At 42.4% G+C, this 27,858-nt stretch overlaps 1 protein-coding gene across 2 annotated transcripts in view; it reads left to right on the top strand.

The window, feature by feature from the left end:
- ndufaf2 (NADH:ubiquinone oxidoreductase complex assembly factor 2) overlaps positions 1-27,858 on the top strand; it is a 35,427-nt gene that overhangs the window by 4,508 nt on the left and 3,061 nt on the right. Inside the window, exons 2-3 of one of the 2 annotated variants that reach the window (XM_064971938.1) lie at positions 26,487-26,576; positions 27,384-27,424. In XM_064971938.1, the coding sequence (XP_064828010.1) occupies positions 26,487-26,576; positions 27,384-27,424 (131 nt within the window). The remainder of the gene's footprint in view (positions 1-26,486; positions 26,577-27,383; positions 27,425-27,858) is intronic. The other variant, XM_064971946.1, reaches the window with a different exon arrangement.

Genomic DNA, 27,858 nt, shown 5'->3' with positions numbered 1-27,858 from the left:
TCAGAGGTGCACCACACTGTGAGAGAAAAGAGGCATTGACTTGTCCTCCTGTTACTATCCTCTCCCTTTGCCTATTATTTAATTCATTCTGAGGCTCTGTTCCATGAAGTGAAAACTGAAAGGCTTTTGGTTGGTTGTGCCTTTTCAGGTTGTCTAGTGTGGGAGGGGAGATTGTGTGCGCGTGCACGTTTGCGAACCTTAAAGAGAACGAGCTAGTGAATTCTCAACACTTCATGCCTTAGCACACTTAACACAACAACAGATGGCTGTGTGTCATCAGAGCGTTAATTCGGGCTGCATATATTCCATGGAAGAAGTCACAGCCGAGAGCGACTGGGGTCCAAATGGCTGTTTACTCAGCCACAAGCTGTCCCCAGGGGGAGATGAAGGAAGCTGTAGGCCTCTCTTCAACGCCAGCACTGGGTTTGTCATGGAGGCCTATGACCAAAGCTGCCTGGGGTATTAAATCATCTTCATTGAATGGCAGCGTTGCCATGCTTGGGCTTTCAATGAAGGTTGTTTACCCATCATCATGCCAAGTTCATATAGCAGCTAGCAATGTTGTCCTCTTATGGACACACATTAGCCAGGCCTTAAGTGTTATTTTATTGGAACAGGTTTAGATTTAATAACATGTCATTCCACCTCAAAAAGCACAAGAAAGAAGTTTTCAACACCCACCATCTCTAGTTTGTTCTCCACTGTACGGGAAACTGTTGAGCGTGAAGAACCCAGCAGCTTTGGTGCTCCTAGCAACTACTACCATGCCCTGTTCAAAGGCACTTAAATCTTTTGTCTTGCCCAGTCACCATCTGAATGGCACACATACATAATAAATGTCTCAAGGCTTAAAAATCCTTCTTTAACCTGTCTCCTCACCTTCATCTACACTGATTTTTTTTGAAGTGGGTTTAAAAAGTAACATCAATAAAGGATCATGGCCCGGTTGCATAAAACACCTGAAGTAAATTTTATTTTTCCTTCATTTCCTTTTCCTTCATTTTAAGGTCAATTTCCCCCTTAAATTTCCCCCTTCATTTTGTGAGAGAGAAATGCTCTCTTTTAAGGAGGTTTAGTTAGTGAATCAGGCCGTCTCCATGGTAACCAGATACTCTTTCTGCCATACATGCCTTCAAACTACCGTAAAACTCCTTCAGGGTTAAGTGTGCCCTTACCTAAGGATATATTTTAGGGCTCTATGCAACGTTCTTAAACAATTCTCTTAGGCAAGGGGAAATTATTCCTTAAGGTAAGAACCTAAGATGTTTTATGCAACCGGGGGGCCTTTCATGCCAAATAATGACATTATTTCCATCCCTGCTATGCAAACAAGGCTGATTTCCATGACAATTTTGCTGTTTAAACAACCTTTGTTTAGCTAATAAGATGACAACATTACTTCAAACTACTTTTGGATACCATGTTTACATTCCAACATGAAATCCATGTCTTAAACATTGCTACATTTCAGGAATAGCAAAGAACAGGTGTAATCTGCTTGACACAAAGTTACTTACCTTACAGATCAAAGTCAGCTAATTTCCACTCCATATGCAAATCCGTTTGAGTCATACACTGGCTTGTCTGGCTGCCATGTTTTTATTTTAAGCTGACCTTCCTTTATCTACACTGAAATAATATTATTTCATTTGTCCTCTTCTGATTTAATTGTTTTCTCTCTCACATAGCTCATCAGTACACCTTTGTGGTTGAATAATATACATATATATTGTAGGTCCTAGGATACAACAAAGAATAATGTGGAACTAACAAATACCATCAAGGGATACCGTACAATTTACAACCATGAAAAACACCTTGTGAAACAGCTGTGAAAACATTTACGACATTTACGATTTAAATATATAAACGTTTCGATTTTTGGTGCAGTTGTGTCATTTTAATTTATTTTCACAGATTATTTTTACACTCACGTGGTAATGATAGACTTGTTCTCAACAGGCAGCCAGTCTCGGAAAGGGAGATTTGAACAGGGAGACTGCAAAGTCCAGGCACTGCGGCTCTCTTTGTTCTGACTTGTTTGCAGTGCTAGAGTTTCTAATTCACCTGTGTATCTCACATATTATGTGCCCAGTATGATCGAGCAAGACAACTTTCTTAGCAGATAATGACAATAACAGTAGATGTAATGAAAAGTTGGAGGGTAGTTGGTAATGGAGGACATTAGGTGCATCCACGTCTGGGTGTTTGGCAGAACCCCTAGTTCATGGAGAACCGGAGTAGAGTTAAAGGGAACAGGGTAGGAGACAGAGACGTAAACGAGCAAACACACAGGGGTTACACTTTACTGTGAGAAAATGTATGGATTAGTGCATTGTTATAAATTGGAGATATGTACTTTTAAGTTTTTGAAAGTATAGCCTACTTCAAGCGGATCCCCCTCTGAGAATCAGACTGGTCCGAACTCACTGGCTCTGGTGGATGGGATACTTTCTGGGTGGCTCGGACAGTCGATGGTCCTAAAGTCATTTTTGCAAAGTAAATTGAAGAGGTAGATGTTTATAAGCTCAGCATAACTAACATTTCTTGCTTTTTCATATGTCAACCAAAGCTTAACATACTTTGTCTATTGGGTTTCAACGAAGTGTATGGCGTCAGAGCTTTCAGTGGTCGACCGTCCAACTGGAGAAGATTGCTGGCTTCCACCGAGGTAACCCTAGCAAGACACAAAATATCAGTGTAGGAGAACAGGAGCAGAGTTAAAAGGGGACAGGGTATATGCAATTGCATTGTTTACCTCAGTAAACAGCTGCGGCTCCTGTCCATACAGCAGGTGATAGGGCAAGTACTCGGTGGCGGCCTGGACGCTGCTGTTGTGTGCAAAGAGAATTACCTTCATGTTCTCCTTCCATCATTCCTGGTACGTCAAGGGACTTGCCCATGGCAGTCTTGAGAGTCTGGTTGGTCCAATCCAAAAAACTTGGAGGAGGGGGTAGGAAACATAGTTGAAATTGGAAGTTTACATACACCTTAGCCAAATGCATTTAAACTCGGTTTTTCAAAATTCCTGACATTTAATCAGAGTAAAAATTCCCTGTCTGCGCAGGGTTAGCGCAGCTGTGCCACCAGAGACTCTGGGTTCACTCCCAAGCTCTGTCGCAGCCGGCCGCGACCGGGAGGTCCGTGGGGCGATGCACATTTGGCCTAGCGTCCTCCGGGTTAGGGAGGGTTTGGCCGGTAGGGATAACCTTGTCTCATCGCGCACCAGCGACTCCTGTGGCGGGCCCGGCGCAGTGCACGCTAACCAAGGTAGCCAGGTGCACAGTTTTTCCAACGACACATTGGTGCGGCTGGCTTCCGGGTTGGAGGCGCGCTGTGTTAAGAAGCAGTGCGGCTTGGTTGGGTTGTGTTTCTGAGGACGCATGGCTTTCGACCTTTGTCTCTCCCGAGCCCGTACGGGAGTTGTAGCAATGAGACAAGATAGTAATTACTAACAATTGGATACCATGAAATTGGGGAGAAAGGGGGGTAAAAAAAGAAAGTTAAATCCCTGTCTTAGGTCAGTTATGATCACCACTTTATTTTAAGAATGTGAAATGTCAGAATAATAGTAGAGAATTATTTATTTCAGCTTTTATTTCTTTCATAACATTCCCAGTGGGTCAGAAGTTTACATACACTCAATTAGTATTTGGTAGCATTGCCTTTAAATTGTTTAACTTGGGTCAAATGTTTCGGGTAGCCTTCCACAAGCTTCCCACAAGCTTAAGTTGGGTGAATTTTGGCCCATTCCTCCTGACAGAGCTGATGTAACTGAGTCAGGTTTGTAGGCCTCCTTGCTCGCACATGCTTTTTCAGTTCTGCCCACAATTCTTTTTATGGGATTGAGGTTTTGTGATGGCCACTCCAATACTTTGACTTTGTTGTCCTTAAGCCATTTTGTCACGACTTTGGAAGTATGTTTGGGGTCATTGTCCATTTGGAAGACCCATTTGCGACCAAGCTTTAACTTCCTGGCTATTGTCTTGATGTTGCTGATATATATCCAAATAATGTTCCTTCCTCATGAAGCTATCTATTCTGTGAAGTGCACCAGACCCTCCTGCAGCAAAGCACCCCCACAACATGATGTGATGCTGCCACCCCGTGTTTCACGGTTGGGATGGTGTTCTTCAGCTTGAAAGCATCCCCCTTTTTCCTCCAAACATAATAATGGTCATTATGGCCAAACTGTTCTATTTTTGTTTCATCAGACCAGAGGGCATTTCTCCAAAAAGTACGATATTTTTCCCCATGTGCATTTGCAAACCGTAGTCTGGCTTTTTTTATGGCGGTTTTGGAGCAGTGGCTTCTTCCTTATTGAGCAGCCTTTCAGGTTATGTTGATATAGGACTTGTTTTACTGTGGATGTAGATTCTGTAGGAAACCGGTACAAAAGTATCCTCACAAGGTCCTTTGCTGTTGTTCTGGGATTGATTTGCACTTTTCGCACCAAAGTACGTTCATCTCTAGGAGACAATGTGTCTCCTTCCTGAGCAGTATGACGTCTATGTGGTCCCATGGTGTTTATACTTGCGTACTATTGTTTGTACAGATGCACGTGGTGCTTTCAGGCGTTTGGAAATTGCTCCCAAGGATGAACCAGACTTGTGGAGGTCCACAATTTTCTTTCTGGGGTCTTGGCTGATTTCTTTACATTTTCCCATGATGTCAAGCAAAGAGGCACTGAGTTTGAAGGTAGGTACCTGTTGCTGACAGGTGTAAAAAAACAACAACAATCAAGCACACATCCATGCAATCTCCATAGACAAACATTGGCAGTAGAATAGCCTTACTAAAGGGCTCAGTGACATTCAACGTGGCACTGTCATAGGATGCCTCCTTTCCAACAAGTCAGTGTGTAAGATTTCTACCCTGCTAGAGCTATCCTAGTGTTATTGTGAAGTGGCAACGTCTAGGAGCAACAACAGCTCAGCTGCAAAGTGGTAGGCCATACTAGCTCACAGAACGGGAACGCCAAGTGTAGAGGCGCGTAAATTTGTCTGTCTTCAGTTGCAACACTCACTACCAAGATCCAAACTGCCTCTGGAAGCAATGTCAGGACAATAACTATTCATTTGGAGCTTCATAAATGGGTTTCCATGGCCGAGCAGACGCACACAAGCCTTAGATCGCCATGTGCAATGCCAAGCATCGCCTGGAGTGGTGTAAAGCTCTCAACAAGTGGACTCTGGAGCAGTGGAAACACAAGTATCATCTGGCGTGATGAATCAGGCTTCACCATCTGGCAGGCCGACGGAAGAATTTGGGTTTGGCAGATGCCAGGAAAACGCTACCTGACACAATTTATAGTGCCAACTGTAAAGTTTGGTGGAGGAGGATTAATGGTCTGGGGCTGTTTTTCATGGTTTGGGCTAGGTCCCTTAGATCCAGTAAAGGGACATTTTAACGTTACAGCATACAATGACATTCTAGACTATTCTGTGCTTCCAACTTTGTGGCAACAGTTTGGGGAAGGCCCTTTTCTTCTTTCAGCATGACAATGCCCCTGTGCACAAAGTGAGATCCATACAGAAATGGTTTGTTGATCGATGTGGAAGAACTTGACTGGCCCGCACAGAGCCCTGAACTCCTTTGGGATTAATTGGAATGCAGACTGCGAGCCAGGCCTAATCATCCAATATCAGTGCCGACCTCTTGTGGCTGAATGGAAGTCCCCGCAGCAATGTTCCAACATCTGGTGGAAAGCCTTCCCTGAAGAGTGGAGGTTGTTAAAGCAGCAAAGGCAGGACCAACTACATATTAATGTAAATGATTTTGGAATGAGATATTTGATGAGCAGTTGTCCACATACTTTTGGTCATGGGGCGGCAGGGTAGCCTAGTGTTTAGAGCGTTGGACTAGCAACCGGAAGGTTTCAAGTTCAAACCCCCGAGCTGACAAGGTACAAATCTGTCGTTCTGCCCCTGAACAGGCAGTTAACCCACTGTTCCTAGGCCGTCATTGACAATAAGAATTTGTTCTTAACTGACTTGCCTAGTTAAATAAAGGTCAAATAAAAAATAAATAAATTAGGCAACCCTCATGAACTGTAAATCAGTCATTTTTCCCAACAGATGTCGAAGAAAAGCTCTGGCTCTCTCTCTCACACACACACACACACACACAGCAAGGATGGAGTGACAAAGTGCGGTGCTTAAAGACACTGAGCCTGCAATGGCATTACCATAATCTCTAGGCTGTGCCGAGTTCAAAGAGATGCCCCGCTAGACCGCTAGCTTGCTCGGTCTGAGCTCATAATGAAGCCTGGCCCTAAATTGCAGGTGCTTTTGGGTGACAGCAGGAGAACAATTAGGGTTCGAAGCACAATTCGACCTCAGGAACATTCCTGAGGTCCTCCCGATCTGTGGAAGCCTAACCTTGACCGTGCATTAACTCTTAACAGTTAAAAGAAGGTGTTTACATCAAACAGTTTTCACGGACTTCTCTCCCCATAGGAATACATTGCCTGCACCCCTAAATTCAACCTGACGCCTATGTGTGTTATGAATGACTTATGAACCTGTCTTTGATGACAATCCATCAGGCCACTATGAGGTCTACCTGTGTTTTGATGTACATAACCTGCAAATGTGAAAATGGCTGCATTCAACCCTGTTTAGATCGGTCAATTCTTAACATAAACACTTAACTCAGGATTCTGTAAAAGCATACCCCAATGAGGATATGTGTTCACTTTTAGCTTCTTGTGCCAACCGGAAGTGCCATAATTGGTTTCGAAGGGCTAAAAAAGGTCAGATCTTTCCAAAACGTAATATGTGCGATCAGGCAACCCTCATGAACTGCAAATCAGTCTTGTCTCCCATAAAATTTCAAAGAAAAAAACACACACACACAGCTTGGACGGAGGGACACAGTGTGGTGCGTAGAGAAAGACAGAGCCTGCAATAGTTACTTTTGTTCGAACTATTAAAGAACCATCAGACCTAGAGTTCTGAAACTTTTGAAACCTGTTCTAGAGCTCAGGTTGATGGTGAGTTGTGGCTCTAGAAGGTTCTCGGACCGAGAAACAGCCTCGTACATTTGCAATAACTTCAATTCATTTTGACATCATGAAAATGACAACATTTAGAAATGTCCCAGAGTCGCAAGACTAGGTGCCTTGCGACCGCCTCGGCCCATAGAGACGGACCCTAACGTTTCTAGAATGTAACTACGTGTTTTATGTTTTTATTATGGTTTGAACAGAAGGAGCTGTGAATTTTGGGTCAGCTCTGAATATGTGATAGTTGGCTTCTAAACTAGTTGGAAAAAGTGGGGGTGGGGTCAGTTTATCAGTTTGGTGTCAGAATGATATCTAATTGACTGATGGACGGTGACTTGCAGGCTGACTTTGGTCCATTTGCAATATGTTTAAACAATGAGGTAACATCACCAAAATGACATTCTGAAATCAACACCAACGAGCGATGGAGAGGAACCAGAATCACTGCCCAGCCATCCCGAGTTCATCGGGGCAGTCAATTTTGCATTTCTGCAGTATTTTTGAGCATGCCAAATTCGTGATGATAAATGCCCATTGAAACATATTGCAAATGCACAGTGCATTCACAGCCAAGACAATGGATTAGTGGCTTCGGGACTAGTCACTGAATGTTCTTGAGTGGCCCAGCTAGAGCCTAGACTTGAATCGAACATCTCTGGAGAGAGCTGAAAATAGCTGTGCAGTGACGCTCCACATCCAACCTGACAGAGCTTCAGAGGATCTGCAGAGAATGGGAGAAACTCTCCAAATACAGGTGTGCAAAGCTTGTAGCTTCATACCCAAGAAGACTCGAGGCTGTAATCACTGCCAAAGGTGCTTCAACAAAGTACTGAGTAAAGGATCTGAATACTTATGTAAATTTGATATTTCAGTTTATTTTTTATACATTTGCAAAAAATTCTAAAAAACTGGGTTATGGTGTGTAGATTGCTGCGATTTAATTTTTTTAAAATATATTTTATAGTAAGGCTGTAATGTAACAGTGGAAAGTCAAGGGGTCTGAATATCTTCTGAATGAACTGTATAAAGACAAATATATGGTAAACAAAGTGTTCTCTTTTCGGTCCTCTGAAGCAGTAGGTAGTCGGCAGGTAGTCGCCGTCAAAAACACTGTCCTTGGTGAGACATTCTGAGGTAATAATGTTGCGCGGACTGAGCGAGTACTTACGAGGTGAAGTAGAACCAGTTCTGCCCGAGGCCTCCGTCCTTTGCGACCGCTATGAAGTAAAATGGAGCCAATAAACCAGCATGGCAACGGACGTTTTTGTTAATTACTTAGGCCGGTCAAAATTTTGCAAGTTCTAACAACAACCCTAGCAACAGAAGCTAGAACTCATCGAATCCCATTGTGATGCAGGGGGAGACACTTTTTGGCATGACAGGCCCATAGCTTTCACCTGCTCAGTCTGTCATGGAACGAGCAGGTGTTCTTAATGTTTTGTGTATTATTTCCACAATGAGGTTGGAATAATATTGTGTACATTTATTATAATGCCCTTTTACTGTTAGAGCTGTTTGAAAAGACCGCCTGAAATTTCTTCCTGTTTTGGTGGAAGGGAGTTTTGGCCTTCCATGGTGACATCATCATGTGGTAAATTTACTTAAATAGACCCATAAGAAAGAGTTCCAAACCCCTCTGCCAATAACAGCACATTTTCAGTTTTTCCCTCCCCACTCAAACCATTCCCAGAGAGTCCTAGCAAAGTTATTACTTGAGAAATTGCTTTTTTCTTTAAATTAAAATGGTTTCTTAGCAATCACAGTAAGGTACTTAATTGTTACCGGGAAATGATTTGATATTGAGATAAAAATGGCTGCGTTGGACCTTCTTTAAAAAAAATACTTTTTCTTCTAGATGTTTTCTAAGACCACTTTTCCAGGAAACAAAGCCTTTGCTTAGGCCTGTTCCCAAATATGTTGAGTGGGAAAATGTAGACCCTTCGCTTTCATTTGACACCAAATTTGATGTGCTCCTATGAACTTCTGTGTTAGTGATCATCGGGGGTTTATCCACGGAAATGGCCATAGGCTACAGTATATGATGTAGGCCTAATGGTTATTTCTACACCACAAGGCATAACCTCCTAGGCTACCTCAGGAGTCCATTTTCTGCCGAGGCTTGTTTTCTCCCCCCTCTTTCAACAGGAGATCGAAGATGGAGAGACGTTGGGCCTATGTGTGAAGAGAGGAGAAAACAAATAAGGCTATTTTGAGTCTGTTTTTTGATGTCTGCTGGCATCAATCTGAGTCAGTTGGGTTCGTTCTGGACTGAGAGGGCTTGACACTTCTGTCTGTCAGAAAGCCAACAGGTCAGACGGAAACGACAGACGGCCTCCTCCGCTCCTCAAATCTGCTCCTCTGCTTATTGAATTCTCATTATTCTCATAAAACTAACAGACTGAAAGATACAGGGAAGGAGGGAGATAGATACAGGGGGTATTCTGACCAAGGGGGAGAGAGGTGGGGGATTACTTACAGAAATTATGATTTTGGGGGAGGGAGGGAGCGAGAGAGGGAAGGATACTGACAGAAAGAGGGAGACATGAGAAGGTGGAGGGAACAGATGAGTACAGAGCGAGAGAAGGTGGAGGTGACAGGAAGACAAAGAGAGGGGTTTGTTGAATGGCATGATGGATGGAGAAGAATAGAAAGGGGTGGACAGCTCTCTTCATGGACGTCATGTGCTGGGCGGGCGAAGCAACATACAGCTCAGAGCGAGAAACAGGTCTGCATCCATACAAAGACTAGCTTCACTACCTGTTTTTTTTTTATAGCCCATGTTCCACAACGTAATGGTCAGATGCAGTGGTTTGTGAGGTGAATGATTCCGACAGCCCTTTAGAGAGTGTTAATAGGTGGTGGCCAAGCTTGAAATGAATGTCTAGAACAATGACATCACTACAGGCTGCTTCTGAGTGGAGCCCACCACTACAGATTACATGTGAAGGTTGCATAATAGTCTAGTCTACTTATCTGACTGAAGAGTGTGTGTGCGGGGTGGGGGCTCCCTACATTATGAATGTAGCCGCTAGAGAGAGCTGATGTGTGACGAATTATGTACACATTAGCTGTTGTAAAGGATGAGGGGAAGGATATTGAGGGGAAGATGTGAGTGGGGTAGGGTGGACGAGCTGGGCGGGTGATGTGGCTGCACCTGATCACTCTCTTCATAAAACTGTCCATTGCCATGCAGAGGTTTAGGACAGGACTACTCTACAGCCAGCTCACAGCAAAGGCAGGATAAAGGCTCTGGTCAAAGCTTCTGGACTAAATAATCAATCAAAAATTAAACTAATTCAAGATTCGGAGGGATGGATAGATGTAAGGTACTGTCCCAGTTCTGTGTCATGGATGACATTGCAGAGGGTAAAAAAACATGTCAGGTCCTCTTCAGTAGAACTTATTTGGACTGTGTGTGTCTGTGTGTGTGCAGAGGCATATGGGTGTGTTGGGTGTTGAAGCAGATGATGGGAGTTTAACAGGGTCTGTTCAGGTTTCAAAGAGCCCACTCACAGCACAACATCCCTCAGAAACAGAGGAGAAACACACTGATTGGCTGCCGCTCTCGCTGCCACGGCAACCCCTCATCTGTCCGTTTCCCTCCGCTCCTCCCTCAACCTAGTCTCATCGCAGCCTCGCAGATGAATCGTGCTCAGACCGGTGAGATGGCTCATTAATATTCATGAGGAGGGATTTAATCTGATTGTGTGTGGCCTCTCCTTTGATGCACTGCATTCGTCCTTCATGGTGAGCAACACTGTCCTCCCTCCCATCCTGCAGGTTAATCTGGGCCTGTTTGTTTGTGTGTGTGCACGCACGTGACTGGGGACTATGTGCCCCCCTGGTGAGTGAGGGGGAGGCAAGCCTAAATGATGTAACTGGAACATTCTCAAAAAGGAGATTCAAGGTTTCTTTTTAGTATTTATTTCATTCAGGGGTAAGTAGATAAACGCAGGGGCGCCGCTAGGGATTTTGGGCCCCATGAAAAGATATCACATTGGGCCCCAACACCACAGGCCACACCAACCCTGTGCAATTGCTGTAACCACACACCTCCAGAACCTAATCGACCCATTCAAAACTTTAAATAACTCTTACCTTTGCAGGCTTGCACTCTCTTGTAGTCCAATATTTACTGCACAATATTTACTGACAGTGAACTGTGAAAATATAACACTGTGCAGACATGCATGCAACATTCTGTATACAGTGGAATTCCCTATTTGATGCAAGACTGATACCCTCTATAAGAAATGTGCTAAAGGCCATCTTTTACAGTCTAAATGTAATTTTAAAGGTAAAATTCTTGAATCGAAAATTCTCTTAACATGAATGAATAACTTAAAATAAATACAACTTAAATATACATTAAGCTCTTCAATTAAAATAAATGATCATCTATAGAATATAACAAACAGAATAATAAAATCCGCAGTAGATTTTTGAACTAAGTATACATACCAGCTAGAAAATTAGCAGCTGTGAAAGTGGAAATGGAAAACAAAATGGAAATGAAAATGCCTGATGGTGGCGCTAGAGGAAAGGTCAATAGGTTTCTTCCACTTGGGGTCTTGATTGTGCACAACAAATTTTATGGGAATCCAGCCATTACTTTGAGATATATCTTGTTCTCAGTCTTGTTCTTCTCAGCTTACGGATGTTAACTTTTTGCCAAAAACAAGAAAAGGAAAAAGAAACATTGTAAATAAATCAAATCAAATTTTATTTGTCACATACACATGGTTAGCAGATGTTAATGCGAGTGTAGCGAAATGCTTGTGCTTCTAGTTCTGACAATGCAGTAATAACCAACAAGTAATCTAACTAACAATTCCTAAACTACTGTCTTATACACAGTGTAAGGGGATAAAGAATATGTACATAAGGATATATGAATGAGTGATGGTACAGAGCAGCATAGGCAAGATACAGTAGATGGTATCGAGTACAGTATATACATATGAGATGAGTATGTAAACAAAGTGGCATAGTTAAAGTGGCTAGTGATACATGTATTACATAAGGATGCAGTCGATGATATAGAGTACAGTATATACGTATGCATATGAGATGAATAATGTAGGGTAAGTAACATTATATAGGGTAGCATTGTTTAAAGTGGCTAGTGATATATTTACATTTCCCATCAATTCCCATTATTAAAGTGGCTGGAGTTGAGTCAGTGTCAGCGTGTTGGCAGCAGCCACTCAATGTTAGTGGTGGCTGTTTAACAGTCTGATGGCCTTGAGATAGAAGCTGTTTTTCAGTCTCTCGGTCCCAGCTTTGATGCACCTGTACTGACCTCGCCTTCTGGATGATAGCGGGGTGAACAGGCAGTGGCTCGGGTGGTTGATGTCCTTGATGATCTTTATGGCCTTCCTGTAACATCGGGTGGTGTAGGTGTCCTGGAGGGCAGGTAGTTTGCCCCCGGTGATGCATTGTGCAGACCTCACTACCCTCTGGAGAGCCTTACGGTTGAGGGCGGAGCAGTTTCCGTACCAGGCGGTGATACAGCCCGCCAGGATGCTCTCGATTGTGCATCTGTAGAAGTTTGTGTGCTTTTGGTGACAAGCCGAATTTCTTCAGCCTCCTGAGGTTGAAGAGGCGCTGCTGCGCCTTCTTCACGATGCTGTCTGTGTGAGTGGACCAATTCAGTTTGTCTGTGATGTGTATGCCGAGGAACTTAAAACTTGCTACTCTCTCCACTACTGTTCCATTGATGTGGATAGGGGGGTGTTCCCTCTGCTGTTTCCTGAAGTCCACAATCATCTCCTTAGTTTTGTTGACGTTGAGTGTGAGGTTATTTTCTTGACACCACACTCCGAGGGCCCTCACCTCCTCCCTGTAGGCCGTCTCGTCGTTGTTGGTAATCAAGCTTACCACTGTTGTCGCCCGCAAACTTGATGATTGAGTTGGAGGCGTGCGTGGCCACGCAGTCGTGGGTGAACAGGGAGTACAGGAGAGGGCTCAGAACGCACCCTTGTGGGGCCCCAGTGTTGAGGATCAGCGGGGAGGAGATGTTGTTACCTACCCTCACCACCTGGTGGCGGCCCGTCAGGAAGTCCAGTACCCAGTTGCACAGGGCGGGGTCGAGACCCAGGGTCTCGAGCTTGATGACGAGCTTGGAGGGTACTATGGTGTTGAATGCCGAGCTGTAGTCGATGAACAGCATTCTCACATAGGTATTCCTCTTGTCCAGATGGGTTAGGGCAGTGTGCAGTGTGGTTGAGATTGCATCGTCTGTGGACCTATTTGGGCGGTAAGCAAATTGGAGTGGGTCTAGGGTGTCAGGTAGGGTGGAGGTGATATGGTCCTTGACTAGTCTCTCAAAGCACTTCATGATGACGGAAGTGAGTGCTACGGGGCGGTAGTCGTTTAGCTCAGTTACCTTAGCTTTCTTGGGAACAGGAACAATGGTGGCCCTCTTGAAGCATGTGGGAACAGCAGACTGGTATAGGGATTGATTGAATATGTTCGCAAACACACCAGCCAGCTGGTCTGCGCATGCTCTGAGGGCGCGGCTGGGGATGCCGTCTGGGCCTGCAGCCTTGCGAGGGTTAGCACGTTTAAATGTTTTACTCACCTCGGCTGCAGTGAAGGAGAGACCGCATGTTTCTGTTGCAGGCCGTGTCAGTGGCACTGTATTGTCCTCAAAGCGGGCAAAAAAGTTATTTAGTCTGCCTGGGAGCAAGACATCCTTAATATTATATTAATGATGAAAGGTTAATAATTTAATATTGAAGAAATAAATGTGCCTAATGTTCTAATAATTTAGAGCCCCTGTCAGTCACAGGCCCTTAAACCCCCCCCCCCCCCCCCCCCCCACACACACACACACATACGGCCCCCAGGATAAACGTTTCGGTTTCGGCCTAAGCCTTCCCCTGAGGACGCAAGCCTGTCATAGGGTCAGACTGAGAGAAGGAGCCCCTCACACACACACTTTCCTCACCCATCCCCCTTCCCCCAGGTTCTGGGAGAGGAGACCGAAGGTGAGGGAGTGTGGGGTAAGACAGGGTGGGAGGATTCAGCTCTAAACTGGGAAGCAGAAAACACCCCCACACTGACTGGCTCAAAACTCTGAATAATCCCTTTTAGACTAGGGGTATGTAGGCTATTCACTGAAGGTAGGCATACTCTGTGTAGCCTGCATATACTGAGAGCTCTGCTCTGAGGTGGTTGTGATGAAACCCACTGACAGAAATACAGTGCGGGATTTCCACCTATTGTCCTGTCTGAGAATGATCCAAATGGTCCATTAAGACTGGCCTAGGTCCATTTGTCATGTAATGATGGTTTCCCTCTAAATCTGGTGAAGCACAGCAAAATTTAACAATGTGTGACTAGCCTATACCTCCTCTGTGGGCCCGTTTTCTAATATTGAGTTGCACCCCCTTTTTGCCCTCAGAACAGCCTGAATTCTTTGGGGCATGGGCTCTACAAGGTGTCAAAAGCATTCCACAGGGATGCTGGCCCATGTTGACTCCAATGTGTCACACAGTTGTATCAAGTTGGCTAGATGTGCTTTGGGTGATGGACCATTCTTTATATACATGGGAAACTGTTGCGCGTGAAAAACCCAGCAGCGTTGCAGTTCTTGACACACTCAAACCGGTGCGCCTGCACCTGCTACAATATCCCAGTCAAAGACACTTAAATATTTTTGTCTTGCCCATCCACGCTCTGAATGGCACACAATCCCTATCTCAAGGCTTATAAAGTCTTCTTTAACTGGTCTCCTCCCCTTCATTTACACTGATTTGAAGTGGATTTAAGAGGTGACATCAGTAAGGGATCATAGTTTTCACCTGGTCAGTCTGTCTTAAGAAGAGCAGGTGTTCCAAATGTTTTGTACACTATAACCTGTATTGGTATAATATTTGCCTGACAACAAAGTCAATGTTGAGGTAGCTGACCTTATTCAATCTAACCAAACCACTGCCTCATTTACTTCCAACCTAGAAGAAACCTTAGTTGTTGTTGTAGATTTGGTTGTAGTATTTAGGAGGATCTGTTTTGATTGTGGGTTCTGTTTCAGCTGTAATTGGACGACGTGTATAATGAAATATTGATATTGCCCTGAAAAAGACAGTAGAGCAGAGAGAGGTTTACCTCTTACAGATGGACAAACAGACCGGCCTCCCTCATATGTGTGATTGTGAGTCATTCTCACAAACTTGGTATTACTCTTGGTAAATATATTTTTTTTTCTTCTATTTTGTAATGGATAACATACCATCTCAAATTGTCTGTTAAATTAATAATCTTAACTGTTCAGACTGAATGATTATTTTGTTTATTTACACGTTTTCCAAGACCTTGCACAAAACAAACACATCTCATTACCGTAACACTTGTAAACATGGCACGATGAACATTTTGCACTTTAATTATTTTTTTTGCCTAAGATTCAGGAGAGTTATTACAATAATAATATTAGTAAATGAGTAAATGGTACTTCATCAAGAGCAAAAAATATCATTTGGAACCATATGTGAAGCATTAAGAACAACATTGTTCATTAACTCCCCACCACTACCCAGCTCTACCACATCCCATCCCCCTCTCAGTACCATGCTTTTGTGTTCCTTAGAAGTCAAGTCTGTCACTGAGTCCATTTCTCTTTTGTATTTAGTACCTGTGAAAATATGGAAAATAATCCAATTACATTTCATTATCAACAGTCCCTCCCAATCCCAACAGTTAAAATTCCATTAGTATGCAATTATAATGCAATAACATGGTTACTAGTGAAGGTTGACGACAGTGTTGCAACAAGTGCCTAAAATAATGCTAATTGCTAACTAACTAGCTGGCTTGCTAAATGCCATTTCGCTAAATGCACTAGCTAGGGCAAAGCAAACGTTACCTCCAATACAGGTTGCTCCCAGCGGTGGTGTAGATCGGCATGTTTGTGCAACAGCATGTTCTGAATCAAATGTGATTAGGATCCCCTGGGAAACACTTTGGGTCCTACACTGTCATCAAATGACTTAAATGTAAAATGTAAATGTATCACTCCATCCTGGCTTTTTCATTTGTTGTCATGCCAAACAATAATTAAAATAATTATTCAATTTCTGATCCCGACAGTTCACCCAAGTGTTTTAATCTATATCACAAGTCAAATTGCAATCTTTGGTTGAAAAATCATAATTCCATTTTTTTTTTTTTTTGCCCATATCGTGCAGCCCTACTAACAACCTGGTAACTTTACCTATGCAAATATTTGGTGGCACAGAAAGAAATGAAAAATGGATGTATTCTTCAGGGAGATGCAATGTAGACTAAATCTTAATCAATAACAAACAAACAACTTTTCTACCTCTGAAAAATGTTGATTTAGAGCTCTGGCTACAACACCGGTATAAAAGCAATGAATGTCATGTGAATTGTTACCAAACCTTTTTGTAAGGTCAAGTATGTCATCAATAACACTCGTCTACAACTTTACTCTCTATATATCCAGTGCTTCTACACCTGCATTGCTTGCTGTTTGGGGTTTTAGGCTGGGTTTCTGTACAGCACTTTGAGATATCGGCTGATGTACGAAGGGCTATATAAATACATTTTATTTTATTTGCATAAGGGAAAGTTTTCAGGTCCCTTGTCTTTTTCCACATTTTGTAACGTTACAGCCTTATTCTAAAATGGATTAAATAATTTGTTTTCCTCAATCTACACACAATACCGCATAATGACAAAGCGAAAACAGGTTTTTAGAAATGTGTGCAAATTTATTAAAATAAAATAAAAACAGACCTTATTTACATAAGTATTCAGTGCCTCTGCTTTGAGACTCGAAATTGAGCTCAGGTGCATCCTGTTTCCATTCATCGTCATTTCATTATTTCTACAAATTGATTGGAATCCACCGATGATAAATTCAAATGATTGGACATGATTTGGAAAGGCACACACCTGTCTATATAAGGTCCCACAGTTGACAGTGCATGTCACAGCAAAAACCAACCCTTGAAGTTGAAGGAATTGTCTGTAGAGCTTGGAGACAGGATTGTGTCATGGCACAGATCTGGAGAAGGGTGGCAAAAGAATTCTGCAGCATTGAAGATCCCCAAGAACACCGTGGTCTCCATCATTGTTAAATGGAAGAAGTTTGGAACCACCAAGACTTCCTAAAGCTGGCCGCTCGGCCAAACTGGGCAATCGGGGGAGAAGAGCCTTGGTCAGGGAGGTAACCAAGAACCCGATGGTAACTCTGACAGCAGTCTAGAGTTCCTCTGTGGAGATGGGCGAACCTTCCAGAAGGACAACCATCTCTGCAGCACTCTACCAATCAGGCCTTTCATGGTAGAGTGGCCGAATGGAAGCCACTTCTCAGTGGCAGCATCATGCTGTGGGGATGTTTTTCAGCAGCGGGGACTGGTAGACTAGTCACGACCAAGGGAAAGATGAGCAGCATAGTACTGAGATCCTTGATGAAAACCTGCTCCAGAGTGCTCAGGACATCCGATTGGGACGAAGTTTCACCTTCCATCAGGACAATGACCCTAAGTCCACAGTCAATACAACGGAGGAGTGGCTTCGGGAGAAGTCTCTGAATGTCCATGAGTGGCCCAGCCAGAGCCCAGACTCGAACCCCATTGAGCATCTCTGAGACCTGAAAATAGCTGTGCAGCAATTCTCTCCATCCAACCTTGACAGAGCTTGCAGAGAAGAATGAGAGAAACTCCCCAAATACAGGTGTGCCAAGCTTGTAGCGTCATACCCAAGAAGAGTCTAGGCTGTAATCGCTGCCACAAAGTACAGAGTAAAGGGTCTGAATACTTATGTAAATGTGATATTTATTTATTATTTTTTACATTTGCACAAAAAAAACGTTTTGCTTTTCCATATAGGCTATTGTGTGTAGATTGAGAAAAAAATAACAATTGAATCAATTTTAGAATAAGGCTGTAATGTAACAAAATGTGGAAAAAGTCAAGAGGTCTGAATACTTTCCGAATGCACTATACCTCTTTCCTTGTGTTCTCCTCAAGCAGCTCTGGATTTCTATTACAGTTGCTCTTCATGCTTCTCCACCCGAGCTTTTGATGCAGGCGTCTTTCTTTCTTTAGTAACAAGATGTTTGATTAATCCGATTGTTCTGTTTTGTTAGACTACATTATTACAGTACACAACCCCTAAAGGGGCATCACACAAGCAAATGTTAAGTTGTTTTCCTACCTCAAAAGTAGTCTTATGGGGATAGTTCACCCAAATTACATTAGTACATTGGTTTCATTAACGAATAAGCAGTCGATGAACAATGAATTGCTGTGAGGCAGCAATCCATGCTTTGTTTTTGTTTAGCATTTATAACACAAAACCATGTCCAAATCATCCCAAAGTGTGACGATTGTGTAGCTCAAAGTTACTTTAAGATGATTTGGAAATTAAATGTGAAAAAAGTAAACACAACCCAAGCATGGATTGCTGTCTTGTCTCATTCATAGACTGCTTACGGGTAAGGAAACCAATATGTGAGTAAGCTGTAGGCTATAAAAATAAAGAGAATCGCACACTCTATATGTACAGTGCCTTCCGAAAGTATTCATACCCTCTGACTTTTTACACATTTTGTTACAGCCTGAATTCAAAATTGATTTAATATTTTTTTCACCCATCTACACACAATATCCATTAATGACAAAGTGAAAACATGTTTTTAGAATTTTTGCAAATGTATTGAAAATGAAATACAGAAGTATTCACACCTCTGTTAGAATCACCTTTGATTTGTTGTTTGAGTCTTTATGGGTAAGTCTCCAAGAGCTTTGCACACCTGAATTGTTCAATATTTGCAATATTTCAAATTTCTTCAAGCTCTCAAGTTGGTTGTTGTTCATTGCTAGACAGACAAGTCTTACCACAGATTTTCAAGCCAATTTGAATCAAAACTGTAACTAGGCCACTCAGGAACATTCAATGCTGTTTTGGTTAGCAGCTCAAGTGTATATTTGGAGGTGTGTTTTAGATTATTGTCCTGCTGAAAGGTACATTTGTCTCCCAGTGTCTGTTGGAAAGCAGACTGAACCAGGGTTTCCTCCAGGATTTTGCCTGTGCTTAGCTCTGTTTATTTTTATCCCCCAAAAACACTCCCTAGTCCTTGCCGATGACAAGCATACCCATAACATGATGCAGCCATCACCATGCTTGAAAATATGAAGAGTGGTACTCCGTGATGTGTTGTTGGATATACCCCAAAAAGAACACTTTATATTCAGGACATGAAGTTAATTTATTTGCCACATTTTATGCAGTTTTACTTTAGTGCCTTATTGCAAACAAGATGCATGTTTAGATTTTTTTTTTTTTTTTAAGTATGGGCTTCCTTCTTTTCACTCTGTCATTTAGGTTAGTATTGCAGTGTAACTACAATGTTGTTGATCCATCCTGTTTTCTCCTATCGCAGCCATTAAACTCTGTAGCTGTTTTAAAGTCACCATTGGGCCCCATGGTGAAAGCGGTTTCCTTCCTGTCCGGCAACTGTGCTAACTGCTTCTTTGTAGTGACTTGGTGTATTGATAAACCATCCAAAGTGTAGTTAATAACTTCACCATGCTTAAATGTAATATCTGCTTCTTTTTTTCTTTACCCATCTTACCAATAGGTGCCCTTTGCGAGGCATTGGAAAACCTCCCTGGTCTTTGGTTGAATCGGTGTTTGAAATTCACTGCTCGACTGAGGGACCTTACAATTACATGTATGTTTGGGTACAGATATGAGGTAGTCATTCAAAAATCATGTTCAACATTATCATTGGACATGCAATTTATTCTGACTTTTTAAGCACATTTTTACTCCTGAATGTATTTAGGCTTGACATAACAAAGAGTAATACTTACTGACCCAATACATTAAATATTTTTTTATTTTTAACTGATTTGTAAAAATGTCTAAAATCATAATTTGACTTTGACATTATGGGGGGGTTTTGGGTGTAGGCCAGTGGCACAAAATCCCATCTTAAATTCAGGCTGTACAGAATGTGGAAAAAGTCAAGGGGTGTGAATACTTTCTGAAGGCGCTGTAAGCTCCCAGTAATGTATTGGGTATAAACCACCAATGTTTCGGCATCATCTTGTATTCATCTTTGAATTTGAAAAAATTAAATAATATTCGGATCCCAGTGTCCTGTTGAAGAAGCTATTATTCCTGGGGTCCACACAGAACATGACAAAATACAGGAACAGCATCCCAAATGGAAACTAGGAACACTACGACTAAAGAGAACAGTATTACTATTTAAAAAGTATTAGTAAGAAAGAGAAAAAGAAAACAAATGTAATACTAAGAATAATGTTTGCGTCTCTTCACAGCCCGCAATGTTCTTTGAGGTTGCCTTATTTGTTTTTTTAAACAGATTTTATTACTTGCCTGAGTTACCTGAGGCGGAAGAGAATTCCATGTAGTCATTGCTTTATACAGTACTGTGCGTCTCCCAGCCTCTGTGCTGGACAAGGGGACTGTGAAGAGACTCTTGATTGTGTGTCTTGTGGCCATAAGCCGGCTTATGGCTCCCACAAAAAATGAAAAGACGATTTTAAAAAAACAAAAAAACTGCTGCCAGCCAAAATGACAGGGAGAAAAAAATCCCATTGCAAAGTAATGATTTTTATTCATTGATATAAATACATTTGTCACGACTTCCGCCGAAGTCGGTCCCTCTCCTTGTTCGGGCGGCGTTCGGCGGTCGACGTCACCGATCTTCTAGCCATCGCTGATCCACCTGTCATTTTCCATTTGTTTTGTCTTTGTTTTCTACACACCTGGTTTCATTCCCCAATTACATGTTAATGTATTTAACCCTCTGTTTCCCCCATGTTTTTGTGCGTGAATGTTTCCATGTTCATTCTGTACGTGATGGCTGGTATTCGACAGGTGCTGTTTTCACCCGTGCCTAATTGATTACCGTTTATTGTTGGTGAAGTGTATTGTTACCTTGTGCCTTTTATTTTGAGTAAAGTACATTGCTCACTCATTCTGCTCTCCTGCGCCTGAGTTCATGCACCTGCTACACCCACCTTCTGACAACATTTGACATCTTGTTTAACGGTCTATAGGTTCATTTGCATCATTTAGTGGAAGTACATTAGCCTGTGAGTATTTTTGTTAGCCGTCATGTATCTTATTTATCCAACACACAGATCACACGCGTACATTTTGAGCTAAATTTCTCCTGCAGGTCCTCAGCTGGTTGTTATTGGAGTAAAACATGCTTTTATAAGCCCTTTCATTGCGCAACAATTCTAAATGCAATCGCATGTTAAAAACAGTTTTGGTGCACTTAAAAATAGCTACTATTTTTATTTCTCAACTGGTAATTGTAGCTCACCTCCCATTCACCGTTCAAGTGCAGGCAACAGGCTGTTAATGTGTCACCCACCGCTTTACAATGTAAGCAAGAAGCAGTATGCATTTTGAAAGCATACTTGTTGAAATCTGAATGTTTTATTTAATATTATTAGGCATGTCTTACCTTGCTTCAAAGTAGCCTATAGGCAAAATTAGACCATGGAAACATGGAGGTCATTGTTTTATAAAGACTTCATAGGCGGTGAGTTTCCAGTTTGGGAAAGCTTACAATTTATCCTACCATTTCTATCATTCTGCGTGGCAGTTATAATTTTTTTCATTTCAATAATGTTTTAATTTTTCAATCATAAAAATCTGAATTAAAATGTTTCAAATCTAAAAATTAAACGTCAACTAATGTGAGATCACCAGCTTCTGCCAAATGGACACATTGATACACCGTGATCCATGGGTGGTTAAAAGAAAATCCGCGCATGGAACTCCGTCTATAGGCCAATAACTTTTTATTTAACTAGGCAAGTCGGTTAAGAACAATCTTATTTGCAATGACTGCCTACACCGGCCAAACCTGGACGACGCTGGACCAATTGTGGCCGCCCTATGGGACTCCCAATCACGGCTGGATGTGATACAGCCTGGATTCAAACCAGGGTGTCTGTAGTGACGCCTCTAGCACTGAGATGCAGTGCCTTAGACCGCTGCGCCGCTGGGAGACTGTTGGATTTTTTTTTAAATAGCTCACTGTGATATATTATCATTCGCAATCGATGTAAAAAATAAATAAAAATCCTACATTTCTACGCAGCAGGCCAGGGTACTTCTATGCATACTTAGGTGACAGAAAAACCATACACATGCTCATTGCTAACATGGAGCACTCCAAACGAAAGACAATGAAAAAATTGACAATGACTGAAAATGATGGTTATGAAAAAAAATAAACTTGTTTCTCACAAGTAGGGGGGGATCAAAGGGCAAACAATTGACACAATGAATGTGCAAGAACTGTCAGGAGCCATTCTGCAGAGAGACTCGCCTATATCTTCGCTAACAACCCCTCCTTGTCGCAACATTTTAAATTATACTCTAGACACATTATCTTCAAACATATTTTAGATGCTTTTCAATGACAGCCGCAACTCAACAATCAGCCAGGCCTTTTGCCACGCACTGCTCAAATTGTGGGCTTTCCAAATAGGCATAGGCCTACAAGCGTGTGATTTGAAACAATTCAACAGCAATTTTTTAAAAGAAGCTAATGATCATCGATTCCTCTGTGGCTAAATCATGCTTTCTGGTGAACTATTTTCAATTTTTTTTTAATGTATAGACAGGAGTAATTATATAATTTGAGCAAATTTGTTTCCATTTACTTCCCTATTGGCCTCACCGCTATACCATTTCTCCCCTGTTCCATTGGCTATCATTGGCTGTCAACTTTTTCGTTGTCCAGAAGCCAAGGGCATAATCCTAGTCATATTAGCAACCCATCCTAGTTGTTCCATCTTTAGATTCCACCTCTTTCTAAGTATAGAAGCGTTATAAGGTGTGCTGTTTAGAATGATTTCCCAGGATACCATTTTTTGGGGGTCTGGGAAAAATATAAGAAAAAATTGTTTTTGAGTGTAGTTAACCTTTAATTCAAGTGTGCATGCACATAGCACTGTTTGGTTAGCAGTGTATCTGTTGCACACACAGTGTGATGGGAGTTACACTGTACATGAATCATAAACAGTTTTTACCATTACCTTAACTGAACGTCTAATTACCATAACAGACAACCATATGGTAATAAGAAATTGGCATTACAGTAATGAGAAGCTCTTAGGAAATTTAGTTAACAATGGCAGAAGCCATTAGTGACACACATTCATGCTCTGTTATACTGTAAATTATGAAATCAATTTTGCTCAAACATTACACATTTATAGTAATGATAATCTAAAATGGATAAAGGGGTGAATTATCATATTTAAACATGAGAAAGGACCAGCTTATCTTGTAGACATCTTTGAGCTTCTCTTCGTAGTAATGAATTATGGGTCGAAAAAACGTAATACAAAAAAACTAACACTTTGTGCAGAAATGCTACGGTAATGAGAAACGTGTGCAGACACTTTTTTTATGACTAGTTTGTAATGTGAATACCCAGAACTGCTAACTCTCTTTTAATATGTACCGCTTTAAACAATATTTAATTGGTTTTAATTAAATGTTTTTTTTTTTGTTTTTTTTACAAATGTAATGTATTTAAAGTCCTACAAAATTGACCCGGATGCATTATGGTAATGACATTGAGTAAACATTTTCTTTAAAAAAACTTAAGCTGGCTCTGCAGTTTAAGCTCAAAACAACTTAACGAGCCAGAAACAAAGCAAAGTGAGCCTTAGTATGATAGTCAATTATTTAAAAATTTGGACAATATATAGCTGAATTCTTCAGACTTGGTTTCATGAGAATTGCCAGTGTGCGCGAAAGATTGCACGGGTGTGGGTGTGGTGGGAGGAATGGGCTTGTTTCATAAATATATGTACATATTTTTTATTAAAATCCAAGGATAAAAGCCATGGTAGAAGGATTTAGTCATGCCAGCAATTCAAAAGTGGCAAGACGAGGGAAGCGGAGAGAGAGAGAGAGGGCGTTGGAGAAAGCAAGAGGGGAGGTAAATGTGTGTGAGAGAAGTGGGGGGGTGATTGCTTCTCTCTATGCTTAAGCGCTGGCTAGGCTATAGTTAAGCAGAACGCTTGTATAATTTGTATAATTTTAACCATTATATTTATCCTCCACCACCCACACCCAATGCAAATGTGGATAACACCTGTTTATAATTAGCTTATTACCTGTTTTAAATGTATTTGTTGGTATTACCTAAGATGCCAGTCTTTTTGCTTGGATTTGATGTCCTCTTGGTTTTCCTACGAAGCTGCTCTCAGCTGAATGATAAAGGCCTGTATGTAAACAAATAGAACGATATATAGGATCTCTTTCCTCATAGTCTGAACCAACTGATAAGCCCACTGCACAGTAGCTAGGCCTATGTAACTTAGTAACTACTGCAGCATAGCTGCCTGTACACTAGTCATTAGTCTAGAGCATAGCTAAGAACTAAAGAGCAGTAGGGCCGATTTACTATGGGTGTATCTCAACAGCCTAAAGGGCCTTCCTTTCCTTGTCTCCTTTCCTTCACCTGCATTGATCAAATCAAATTTATTTATATAGCCCTTCTTACATCAGCTGATATTGCAAGTGCTGTACATAAACCCAGCCTAAAACCCCAAACAGCAAGCAATGCAGGTGTAGAAGCACAGTGGCTAGGAAAAACTCCCTAGAAAGGCCAAAACCTAGGAAGAAACCTAGAGAGGAACCAGGCTATGTGGGGTGGCCAGTCCTCTTCTGGCTGTGCCGGGTGGAGATTATAACAGAACATGGCCAAGATGTTCAAATGTTCATAAATGACCAGCATGGTCAAATAATAATAATCACAGGCAGAACAGTTGAAACTGGAGCAGCAGCACGGCCAGGTGGACCGGGGACAGCAAGGAGTCATCATGTCAGGTAGTCCTGAGGCATGGTCCTCTGAGAGAGAGAATGAAAAGAGAATTAGAGAGAGCAAACTTAAATTCACACAGGACACCGGATAAGACAGGAGAAGTACACCAGATATAACAAACTGACCCTAGCCCCCCGACACAAACTACTGCAGCACAAATACTGGAGGCTGAGACAGGAGGGGTCAGGAGACACTGTGGCCCCATCCGATGACACCCCCGGACAGGGCCAAACCGAAAGGATATAACCCCACCCACTTTGCCAAAGCACAGCCCCCACACCATTAGAGGGATATCTTCAACCACCAACTTACCATCCTGAGACAAGGCCGAGTATAGCCCACAAAGATCTCTGCCACGGCACAACCCAAGGGGGGCGCCAACCCAGACAGGAAGATCACATCAGTGACTCAACCCACTCAAGTGACGCACCCCTCCTAGGGACGGTATGAAAGAGCCCTAGTAAGCCAGTGACTCAGCCCCTGTAATAGGGTTAGAGGCAGAGTGTGATGGGAAAATGAAACTGGTGAAGCAGATAGGCCTACCTGGCATACATCTTATTGCTTTCACCTGTCCTCTGTCTTAATAAAGGAGAGGAGGCTACATGTTGGATACGGTCCGTGGTAGACTAGCTTTTCTACTACTCCAGCCTTATCCATCCATCTACATGTCATATCTATCTGTTATCATTGGAACAACAATCAGGCTCATCAATCTGGTGTGTGTTTGGAGATGGTGGTGCCATTTGTCCACTGGTCTTTAGCTCTGTGAAGATTAATGGAGTTGAGTGTAATGGTGATGGAATGTTGACATTGGTCTGTGTTTGGAAGTTGATGGCATGTTGACAGATTGATCCGTGTGTGGAATGTTGTCCGTCCATTCATCCTTCACAACAGCTGATGTGCAATGCATGCACCACGCATCATCTCTCTCTAGAGAGCCCCCACCCCCTATCTCTCACTCCCTCTCTCTCTCCCTCACACACTCCCACTTCTGGGAATGTGATGTGATATGTCAGTGTGGCAGGAGGGCAGACATCATTCATTAGTGAAAGTTGTGAGTACCTCTACAGCTGCGTCCTAAGGATCATGGCCTAAAATCATTCGCCTCTCTCTTACCCTCTCTCCATCCTTCCATCCCTTCAACCCTCCCTCCACCTGAATGTGACTGGGCCTGCTCGACTTGTTTAATCAGCACCCCCCCCCCCCAAATAATTGGTGTTTCTACTAGCGCTGTAGGATACAGAATGTGAGAGTGTTTTTAGTATTCCTCTCAGCTCATCTCTCTTGGGTTGCCTGTGATATCTGACCTCTTTTGTCTCCTATACGGCTTGATGTTGATTTGGAGGGCATTGTTGGATGGAGGGTGTCAGGGGGGGAGGAGGTTAGAGAGGTTGATTTACATAAGGCTTAGCCCAGATTTCGACACACTTGGAGAGATCTGAGAAGCAGGCCTAAGGGCCACGAGCTAATCATCCATGTCCTGTCGTGTGCGTGCGATATCTAAAATGTTTGTCTGGTTTTTTTTTTGTTAGATTTTTTTATGCGCTTGATCATGTGCATTTTCATGCATGAATGTTTTTCAAAAATCTCTACCTCTCATTGTTTACTCAGGGAGGATTGTTCGGGCCAAGCGGATGGTGGTGGCTGTTAACCCTACAGAGTTTGAGTACCTGGAAGGCAACATACCCTCAGAGTGGGATGGTAATGCTGAAACACCGACACTTTAGGTGTTTGTCTGCTAGTCTCCATGATATGGTGTCATGGATACTGTGAATCTGGAGCTCGGGAATACACTGTAGAACAGAATAGTGCTAGGCAACAACAACAAGTGTACTAGAACTATCATTAATCGCCTAGGCTATTTATTCAGAAATGTATTCATGAATGTATCAGTCACCCTATCTGCCAATGTCAAAAACGGTTTCCATTTCCCATACAACTAGATACAAAATGTTCTGTCTCTGAATTGCTTTATCCACATTAAGCCCTCATCGTCCCGCTCTCATGCATTTTCATCAGGATGCAAATAAGAGGGGGATAAGAAGCCCAGAGTCCCGGCATGCTGAAGGAAAAGCTGGGAAATCTCTCTCTTCCTCCAGAGCCTGCCCTTCCAAAATACACCTAAAAAAGAACAGAGGCGGGAGAGCTAGATAGATGTAGAGAGGTTGCTCTAAGGATCAGAGGAGGAGAAATCTGCAGTCTCTACTCTTATGCTGTACAGTAGTTGAAATGCAGTAGCAGTACTACAGTCCCCTTTCTGCTTAGACTGGCAAATCAGAGTGATGCCATATTCTGGCTGTTGTCAAGCTGGAATTGTAATGCATGAAAAACAGGCCAAAATCTGTTTGAGATCACTTACTAGTTAGATACTATTTTAGTGTACCTATAGAGTAATTACACACGTGTGATGCCATGCAACTGGCGTTACATTGGATGTCCGGTGTTCATTTTGCTGGCGTGGTATGTGTGCAGTGTGGGTGCTCTAACTCTGTCTGTTCCCTCATCCAGCTTGGATCCGAGGCAGACGGAAGCAGCCCCCCTCCATTGAGGTGCGTATCCCTGCTGTGTTTTTGGGGAGCGCTGTGGGGCGGGGTAACCAGGGGGGGAGGAAGACGCTCAAGAGAAACACTTTGATTTGCTTTCTCTCAGTTTCCAACAGAGCCAAGGAAGTTTGGGGGACAGGTGTTAAAAATAAACTGGAGCTGGCGTGTGAAGGTGCTAGTGAGTGTAGACAGTCACAGCAATATGCCTGACATTTCGACGTCAAGCTGACGTCTTCCTCCGAGGAAACGTCAGTCATCTTTTCGCATCCTGTACAAAGGATTAAAGTGAGAATAAAAAAATCAATCTCTTCCTCTTTTTTTTGTCGGGGGCTCCAACTCCTTTTTACCTCTAAATTGGCCCTTTTGGACATTTTTCTTGGTAAGCCATTCTCGTGATTTTTATCATTGTTGAGCACTTCTTTCCTTTTGTTTGCTGAAGC

This window comes from Oncorhynchus masou, chromosome 1 (assembly GCF_036934945.1).
Source record: "Oncorhynchus masou masou isolate Uvic2021 chromosome 1, UVic_Omas_1.1, whole genome shotgun sequence".
Classification (NCBI taxonomy): domain Eukaryota; kingdom Metazoa; phylum Chordata; class Actinopteri; order Salmoniformes; family Salmonidae; genus Oncorhynchus; species Oncorhynchus masou.
The sequence above is the reverse complement of the archived record's forward strand: the minus strand, read 5'-3'. Positions and strand labels throughout refer to the sequence as shown.